The sequence below is a fragment of the Zeus faber genome (genome assembly GCF_960531495.2).
Source record: "Zeus faber genome assembly, chromosome: 10".
NCBI classification, from domain to species: domain Eukaryota; kingdom Metazoa; phylum Chordata; class Actinopteri; order Zeiformes; family Zeidae; genus Zeus; species Zeus faber.
In genome coordinates, this window is record NC_137199.1 from 11103991 (window position 1) to 11114174 (window position 10184).

General features: G+C 49.0%; 1 protein-coding gene across 1 annotated transcript; it reads right to left on the bottom strand.

Annotated features, from left to right (window-relative positions):
• Positions 1-355: 355 nt before the first annotated feature.
• On the bottom strand, positions 356-7407 carry LOC307235608 (ras-GEF domain-containing family member 1C-like; the record flags this gene model as incomplete). The annotated part of the gene is made up of 13 exons (XM_080007747.1): positions 356-506; positions 640-712; positions 825-948; positions 1399-1494; positions 1613-1708; positions 1806-1885; positions 1987-2089; positions 3107-3205; positions 3792-3866; positions 5330-5551; positions 6630-6767; positions 6888-7010; positions 7198-7407. 13 exons carry the CDS (start codon positions 7405-7407, stop codon positions 482-484), a joined length of 1464 nt encoding a protein of 487 aa, XP_079863873.1. The 3' UTR covers positions 356-481.
• Between the last annotated feature and the right edge of the window lie 2777 nt (positions 7408-10184).

Here is a 10184-nt window from a genome sequence, read left to right on the forward strand (position 1 = left end):
ACAAGAGCAAGAGAGAGAGAGAGAATAAGGGATAGGGGAGTCAAGGAGGGGAATACAAAACATTACACGTCAATAACATCAGTAGGAATTTCATTTTCAAAAGGTTTTCCCTGTAATATTACGCTCCATGGTGGTAAACCTGTCACCATAGAGTAAACAAACATTGAATGTGTCCCCCACACGGATACTGTAACCATCATGACTAGATCACACACTGAAGACGCTTTCCTCCAGTTCCCATAGCTTAACATGTGTCGAGTCCCAAGTCTATTCACCTGTTTCTTTTTTCCCTAATGGTTTGTGTGTTTCTTGATGAATCCAGTTCATCATTTTGTGTTTTGTTTTTTTTCCCCTCTCTTTCTTTCGTCATAGAAAAACACCTAAATACCTGCTAGGTTCCTTCACATTTCGTTTTTAGTGCAATGAGAACACATGCTCCCCCGCTGGCGTGAGGGCGTCGGCGGTGGCGGCGGACGACGCTTCATGTCTTCCCCAGAACATTGGACCTGATGGGAGACGGAGGAGAGGAAGGAACTGTCAGGTGGGATGTGAGCGATGGATTCAAAATGGCACCCCGGGCAGTTGGACCCCCGGGGGGCCCCGTGAACGCCTCGCGAAGCCAAAACAAAGGGGTCGTACCTGAGTGCTTTCCATCTGTCCTTCTCCACTTGGTTCTCTGGACTCTCGCTCTCATAGGACGCCAGGTAAAGTCCTGCGCAAAGGGGCGAGCAAAGCGAGAGAGACGGGAGGAGAAGCAAAAGCATTAGAACGTTGCTTGAAAGGGGTGGAAGGTGAGAAGACGCCTCATGAGGTGGGGTCCTCACCATCCTCGCTGAAGATGGGGGCAGTGTGGAGGTAGTGGAGGATGGCCCTGTCTTGCTCAAACGGACACTCCACCTGCTTCCAGGTCATGAACTCGCCAACCTGCCGCGCCAGCTCCACAAATTTCTGGAATGAAAGGTATGATGGCACGATGACAGACTATAACCAGGGTTCTTCACCGGGTCTGTGAGGTGCTTGAATTTCGTCCTCGGAAATGTAAGTACTGGAATACTTTCGATATAGCCCATTTTGGTGCTGAAGTGCTGGAAAAGGCCTTGAAAATAACACGATCACTGAAAACCTATGATATTCACCCTGGTTTTGATATTCAAGTTATGACGTAATAAACATTTTCCAAAATGGCTTTTACAACATAGGTTATGCCGGGGAAATGTGAATTTAATCCAGCATGGTTGCAAATAGACACCCAGAATAGAAGATTACAATGACAATATAAATATATATAAAATAAAATAAAAATTATGCTTAAAAGTCCTTGAATTTCATTTCGTAATGCCAGAATGAACCCCGTGCATATTTTTAGTTGGTAAAACATGCCGCGGTTCCCCTTCTCACCTCAAAGTTGACGTGGCCGTTCGGTAGACGATTGGCACATCCCTCATTTAGGAAGTAGATGTCTTTGATCAGCAGGCTGAAGAAAGGGATGACAATCTGGTGGGGAAATGAGCAGAAAGAAATTGGGAAAAATGATCCAAAAAGGGTTGAATTCATTGGAAAAAAAGCAATTCCACAGCCATTATAGAGGCAGAGACAAAGTGCCGACGCCTACCCTTTCTCTGTTGCTGTTGGCAGTCTGAGAGCGGTGGGCAGCGCCCCTCAGGGCTGTTCTGTAGTTGTAAAAATTCCCAGTGGGATCCATCTGATGCTGTGGAAAAAAACCAAAACAAACGGTGACAAACAATGTGATATAAACTTCAGGTTATGGTATTTCTCAGTCTCCTACGGGATCGCATCGCACCTACCTCCAGAATGAAGAACTTGGCGGTCTTGGCTTTGCCCCAGGTCTTCTTCAGCCGCGACACTGGACTCATGTTCATTCCAGCTGGGGGGGGGGGGAGCGAGGGGAGAAGCTGTTAGTACATGGTAACGCATGAACAGGGCGACTTGCCGTTCAGCCTGCGTTGTCGCGACGTGAACGCTCACATATGATGGCCATGAGGGAGTTGAAGTTTCCGATGTTGAAGCACTCCCTGGCCACGTCGATGAAGAACTCGATCACCTGGGCTCTCTGCTTCTTTTTGGCCGGCTGGACAGAAAACGACGCCGGGAATGAAAACGTTTACGGTGAATTCCTGGGCTGGGTTCATTTTCCATTTAATCTGCTTCATCTTTTCTGTTTGCCGCTGCCTTTAACCAAACCACATATTCATTTCCTGCACTGCACTGTCACTTCTATAACTTGGTTTCATGCATTCTGTGCATTCTATTTCTTGACTTTATAACGTGTTCTTACATGTACAACGGGTTTCTTTTGCACTTTGTCTCGATGCTTCTGATGTTTTATTTCAAGCACTTTGAGTTGCCTTGTTTTCGAAATGTGAACTCTAGTGGCTTGGTGCGCACTGTATAATATCGGCTTTGGCCATTCTGAAACAGCGATATCAGATAACTGAAAGATCTCCAGCCCGGTTCTCCGGGGGGTTAGGAGTTAAAACACTGTTCTGAGAATAGGCAAAATAATTGTTAACAATGAGTAAAACAAGGTTTCTTTGATTTATTCCTTGCACTGCAATGTATCTTTTATGCATGCTACGTATTCTATTTTTATTTTTAACTCCATGCATTCTGTGTCCTTTTATAGTTTGTGTTACCTTGCACTTTGTCTTAATGCTTTTGATGTTTTATGTAAAGCAGTTTGAATCGCCTTGTTTAAATATGCAATACAAATAAACTTGCCGTGCCCTACACTTAACATGAAATTGTAGCTCAGCGATTTTAGTGCATTTTATTGATTTACTTTTGAAATTGATTAAGCATTAAGAGAGCAGTTACACACCTTAGTCTTTAGGGGGCAATAGCACACTACAGGCGCGAGCAAATTGCCTTTATTACGTGCATGCAAGAAAAACATGGAAATACCCAACTCAGCACAGTTAAAATTCCCTATTGATCAGAGCGTACTGCTGCTTGTTCGGTAGCATCATACACATTTGGGGAGGGTGTACTTCATCAGCCCAATGCAGTACAAGGGGATTTTCAATGGGTTTGAAACACTTAGGACACTTTCCATGGTATTTTCTACTCCTGTCCATTGGGCGCTCACCATGCAGATCTCCGTGGCCACTAGGTAGCACAGCCTGTTGAACCACCGCACGTAAGCTTCCAGGTTGGACGTCTTCTTCTTCTGGTCGCTGAAGCAAGGCTGCTCACAACACACACACGCACGCAGGCACGCACGCACACACACACACACACACACACACACACACACTTTAATGTGTCTCAGTCCAAAGAGAGAAAGCAGATGAAGACGTCATAGCACGGAGGTGAGTGAGCAAAAAGGAAGGCTGGGGTGTGATACATCCGCAGAGGGGAAGACAAAGAGGGAGCTTCAGAAAAGCGCTGCGCCGGCGAGAGTCTGTCATTAGAACGCCTCGCTCCGGGCAGAGCGTGACCTCGGCGGCCCTCTGACCTCTGGGTGTCCCCTCGAGAAGCCAGCCCTCTGATTAGACACCGTTTCACCGCCGAGGCTCACGCTTTCTGCTGCAGTGACAATTACAGGGGCTCCGAAATATCTTTCATCTTTACAAAAAAAAAAAAAAAAAAAGCCCTGCAATAACCATTAAAGTGATTAATAACGGAGATGGGCGTTTCCTCAGCGGTCGTATATCTGAACGTTCTTTGGGGTTCGTGCTTGCAGCAGATACGACTAGAATAGATGTCGGTTGTGACAAGATGAGGCTGGTTGGTTTGGAGATGTCTCTCCTCGACGCGGGATCGTTCATTACCTGCGTGGTGTCCAGCGGGTCCTTTTGAACGAAGGCCTGCACAAACTCTTCAGGCCCGATGTGACTCAAATGTTCCTGGAAAAAGATACACGCACACACACACGCACGCGCACACACACACACACACACACACACACACACACACACACACACACACACACACACACACACACACACACACACACACACACACACACACACACACACACACACGCAGGTTTGTCAAATAAATATAGCTTTCATTTCAGTAATGGAAAGGAATCAATACAGGAAGAGGTGATTCACTCATGACTCACAGCCTGACTTCCTCAAAGTGACACTCGACACTATTTCTGTGTCTATTTCAAGCTTTATAGCTTAAAGCCGTATGGAAAATAAAAAAAGCCTTTAATTGCTACACTTATCTTTTGTTTAAAATTACGCGGTATTAAGGTTGAATCCCTGAGGGGGGAAAGAAGAAAACGTCCTGGTCCGTCCTGTATGTGGCGACTGTTCATCACTCTGTGTCTTTGCTCTGATTTTATTTCACCTCCCTCCTTCCATCTCTTGCTCTCCCTGTCGCACAGTCTATCCCCCTCTCTCCCACGTACGTACGTGCGTGCGTGTGTGTGTGTGTGAGTGTGTGTGTGTGTGTGTGCTGGAGTGTGAAGCTGTCAGGTCACATATTCAGAGCAGTCTCATCCCCATTGTTAGAAGCCCCAGGCGCATCCCTGACTTCTGGGATGATGTCACCACCACTCAAACGAGAGTACAAGCTTACTCAGGCCTGCATTTCTGCTTTCTCTCCCCCCCCCCCCCCCCCCCCCCCATCTCTCTATCTCTCTCTCCAGCAACACGCACAACCACTGCCAGGCACACGTGCCCATATTAAGACACACATGAATAGATTGTAGGCACAGTGTGTGCCATATGAGATCCTTTGTTGTCTGTGGACGCTTGCATGTGAATGGAAATCACAAGGCCTTTTTGTGGGTCGTTTGTTCTTTCCCAGGGCCGTATCTGATAGGCTCGCGGGCGGCCCCGGCGACCGCTTTGATACTGAGATACTGGCCGAACAGTAATCGATGCTTATGCTTATGCTACAGAGCGACGGCAACAAGGCCAATGCGTCTCCACAGCCCTGTACATATGGTCACTGTGCCATTCAAAGGGATACGACTGGTTGCACGGTGTTAGCTCAAGGCAAGGCTGCAGAGGGAATCCACTAGCCTAGCTCCTCCAAAATCAGGGAAATACACCTTCGTGCGTCCCGAAAGCTGAGTGAATCGGTAGTATCCCTAAAGAAGAAACTGGAGAACCCATTTAACGTCGCTTCCTTCTTAGAAAGTCGTCGCCTCTGGTACTCCCCATCTCCTTCTGAACCTGTTCATGTCTTTGGCTCCGGTTCCGTTGTCCTTGACTTGGTCTACACACTCCTCTCTCTCCCTGCCTCACCATACCTCCATCGGCATCCATCTATTCTCTGGACAACCTCTCCATCTACATTATGATCTCCAACCCCCCTCCCCGCCCCCCATCCTCTCCCTCCCAGCGCTCACCAGTTCCACGTGGGTGAGCTGCTGTGCCAGGGTATAGGGGTCGTTGCAGATGGAGAGCATGTCCTTCTGGATGGGCGGAGGCTTGGTCTTGAAGGCCGCCAGCTTGTCTGCGATGGACTGGGCGTTGAGGGACACCTTCACCACGTTCTCCTCCCCCTGGCTCAGCACGGCCAGCTTCTGGCTCAGCTTCTGCAGCACCTGGTTCAGGGTCTTCCAGTAGGCCTGGAGAAGACGAGAAGAGGAGCTGGAGCAACGGCTTTTTGCGTTGGCGCTTATGGTTGCTGTTCCCAGCACTCCTGACGTAGTCGTAATCCTTCTAATTTGTTTCTAATTGAACTCTGGCACCACCTTCGATATCCTCTTTATCCTAATTATATTATTCATGAACAGTAATCATCTTTGTAATCAAGGTAATTATCAACAATGTTGTCATCTCCACCATGATATTTACATGCATGTTATTACAACGGATCAGTATCTCCTTAGATACTTTCTACTATAGGCAGACAGACAGACAGAGAGACAGACAGACAGACAAATAGATGGATGAAGCTGAGCAGCAAAGCACTGGTCACAGGTCAGTCTCACCCACGGATCCTTTGTGCTTGCTCAACCGCACACACACGCACGCACGCACACACGCACACCATGAGCTGTAAATAGCAGCGCATTTATCACCACTTGCCCCTCCCCTTCTCCTCTACCTCCCTTATCTCTCTCTCCATCTCTCCTCATCCTCAACTCCGATGCCACCAACCCTGTCCTCCCCTTCCCCCTACCTCCTGCTCACAGTGTCCCTGTCCCCCACCCCCACCCACTCCCATTCTCCATACATCCATCTCTCCCCCTCTTCCCTCAAAGGTGCCCTCTCTTCCTTTCTCACCACAACCTCTTTTTTTGGCATGAAATCCCCTCTCTCTCTCTCTCTCTCTCTCTCTCTCTCTCTCTCTCTCTCTCTCTCTCTCTCTCTGTCTCTCGCTCTCTCTCTCCGTCCATGTAATACAAGGTTTTGCAACATGGCGCTGCGGCCATGGTGCATTACTCAATGCTGACACTGTGACTCCTCACAGTAGGAGTGATGGGGATTGAATTCTCTCACACCCTCAGTGTAAACTCTGCTGCAGCCGAAGCTTAGAGGGGATGTGATGACCGCAGCTGTAACGTGAGGGAGGCCAATGGACCCCTCGGCCATTCCCATTGGCTGGGGTAAACGGTGCTTAACCTTTTTTAGTTAAAGTACAGTAGTACATTGGAGTACATACATACATAAATTAATGGTTTCCTGGCGATGTGTCCGTACCTCGTCGCAGGGGGCTATCCTGTGGATGATGTCCTTCAGGTGCCCCACCATCTTCTCCTCCCTGAAGTCCAAGGGGAACGTTTCAGTCCACTCTGTCAGCAGCTGCAGGATCTTGGGGCCAAACTTACGCACTTTAACCTGTGAAAATATTGAGGAACTCTTATCAGCTTTGCGTGATGTGTTGCTATTTACAGCTCAGTGTGTGTGTGTGTGTGTGTGTGTGTGTTTGTGTGTGTGTGTGTTTTAAGCACTACTCACCATGTCTAGCGGGCTCTGGTCCAGCTGCTGCTGCTTGATGCACAGCTCACACACCCTGGCCAGCAGCTCGGTAGGGGGGATGAAGAGCCGGGCGCTCAGCAGGAAGGTAAACACATAGGCTTTCTGTCAACGCACAAAAACCCATTCTCGGTCAGACACTGCCACTACATCGGTCGATGAAAGCGCAGCCAATTTATAATACGAGAAGCAGACGTGGAGTGGAAGATACAGGACAAAATAACTGCACTGGCTGAACTGATGCGCGAGATAGACCTCCAGGAAGGGATAATTTCTGTCTGTGTTCATTTACCTCGGGATAGTAGTCGGCGGTGGGCACCAGGTTCTGGATGAGGGTCTCCAGGGAGGCGGAGGTGATGGGGGGCCCGTCAGACAGGCACGCCCCGGGCCCCGGGCCCTCCTGGGGGGGCTCCTCCTCCTCCCCGGTCTCAGCGCAGGCCAGGTGGGGGCTGAAGCCACTGGGAGCGGTGAACATGGTGCCTGGGCATGTAGTCTGGGGCATTCCTGGCTGTGATGGAAAAACATGGGAAACCACATGTTAAAAAGTCTCACCCTGCCTGGTGATACCCCAAGCAACTTTCAGGACAATGTTGAAGGGCAGTTTCACTGAGAAACGTCGTCTGGGCATGTTTTCAGGCGATTGATTTTTGTCCGGTTTTGCCCGGATTCTGTCACAATAACGAGTCGTTTCTGTGACTGCTGAACTTTGCACGTCAAAGTTGCCCGAAATCATTGTCCGGGCGAATCATCATCCTGACAAGCGTAACCCACTTCTATCCACTGGCGTTAGAAATCAACCAGGATGTGATCTTCCATACTGTCGCTTTTCTCCTCTTCCTCTCCGCCGGTGCATCATCATCATCATCATCATCATCATCATCATCATCATCATCATCATCATCATCATCATCATCATCATCGTCATCATCATCATCATCATCATCGTCATCATCATCATCATCATCCTCCTCCTCCTCCTCCTCCTCTCCATTTCCTGTTTGTTCCCACCCTGGACCACCAGAGATCCATTCAATCCCACTGACTACGGCTGAGGGACGTAGTCGGGGGATACAGCACCCCCACGCCCAACCCCCACCCCGCACCCAACAGCTGCCCCGGTCCCCCACAAAGATGAGAGAGAGAAAGAGGGATGGATAGACGGAGAGAAAGAAAGAGAGCGAGAGAGAGAGAAAATGTGGGTCACACTATCGCCGTGGAGACTGTGTCGCCACTTAAAAGCAATTACGTGTGTCCCGTCTCTTTCTCTTTCTCTCCCTTTCCTTTCTCTTCACCCCTCGCGTCTTTCTCTCGCTCTCTCTCCCGGAGAAAAGCGCGTCCGGTTACATGTTTTTAAAAATGCAACGCGCCGGCCCGCCTTCGACGAGGACGCCGCGGTGTAAAGAAGCACTTAGGCTGCCGCAGTTGAGACACCGGTGGGACGGAGCCGGCGCCGGTCCTCGGGGAGCTATTACTCTCATAATGAACGGCAAAAACCCTCTTCTATCAGCGTACATCTCAAATGGAAACGGAGAAACCGCTCTTTTAGCCTCAGCCAGGGAATTGAGCACACCCACGAAAGATGTGTTGCCGGTTATTTGTAACGTTTCTACGATCTTCCCGCATGCCTCGGGCGTGAATTCCTTCAACCGATGTCTCCCTCCTCCCCTGGCAGCGGTGGGAAAGGCATTCGTTGAGATTTAAGTGAATTTGAAAGCGGCGACTCACGATCGATAATCCCAGAGAAGTCCCGTGGCGTGGCGCGGTCCTTCCATGTCTCGGTTTGTTTAAAAATGGCCCCTTTACTCAACTCTTGTGAGGATTATTTAGAAAATTCTTCGCTTGCGGTAATACAAGGCCGACATCTAATAATTCAAGAGAAATAACGATTGGAATGCCTTTTGCTGAGGAATGCTTGTGGTCAAGTCTAAATTGATGATCGAAAATTGACTTATTTTCAGTTAATGCGTTTTGCTTGATTGTCTTTCTAAATTATTACTATTTGATGACCTTTTTGAATTTTAATTAAATGAGGATTTTATTAGTAGGGACAAAATAAGCAGGGCAGGACGAAGAGCTGGAGAAATGAACCCCGGCACTGGCTCCATCATAATGATGCAGATGCAGGTTAGGTTTAGGGTTAGGAGCTAGGGGTTACATTACATATACAATAGAGTTGTTTTATCTTGAAGGGAAATTCATTTGCTTCTCAAAAAACGATGGATATTACACTAATTAACACTATCCATACCAGCCCCCAGTTTCCGGGAAAAAAACCCCCTTAAAAAAACTCCAGGAATAATGTTGTTTCAGTCGTCTGGTTTCACCCTCGAGTGACCTTCCGCCCCCCGCCCCCAGTCCCCCCCGGCCCTCCAACCCCCCTTCCCTCTCCCCCCAGCCCATAACAACCTGTCCGGCAGACTTGTGTCACTGGCTTCCCGGGGTTAAAGGTCAAGCACATGCTGGCATGCAGGACAGCAGCGCCTGTCTAGAGTTTCCTGTGTGGAAGGGTGGAGGGGGCTCGGCTTTCTTTTGTTCCCCCATCACACACACACACGGACACAAACACACACACACGCACGCACGCACGCACACACACACACACACACACACACACCCACCCACAAACACACACACACGCCTATGTACACAAGCCTGTGAACTCTTTCATTCACATATGCACACGCAGGCAGACAGAAGCACTGAAACAAAGGGCTGACCATCCCCCCGATGGTTGCTAGTAGAACTACTACGAGTAGCAATGGTGGTGGTAGTAACGTCTAAGTGCTTTACTGCCTTCCCCTAATAATGCATGAGCCTCCTTGAAAAAGGGGCAGACATCTTTTTGTTTAGGGCAGGCGGCAGGGAACCCCGTCAACCAGCCACGATGAAACAAGTGACATAAATAACCAGGACTGAGAGAGGTGTTTAAACCCAAGCAGGCAACAGCGGCACTTGGTTGAACGCTTGTGTGGCGTGGTCCACAGCTGGGCTGGTCCTGATCTCCTATCACAGCGGGTCACAATAACAAACACAGGGATGGACTTGTCCATTTTGGCTCGAGTTCCATTTGACCCAAGCAGAAGTGACACTCATTGCAAGAATTTGGTTTTATTCTTTACGTCTCAGATTTGGTTTTGGGGATGGGGGGGGGGGGGGGTTGACCGTGGCGTGACCTTTCCCCTCCTCCCTGTGCGTGAGTAGATCCCGCTGACAGAGATGACGAGATGGAGCCACAGACGCGTCCAGTGCTACCTCTCTATGCCAACATGGGTACAGCAG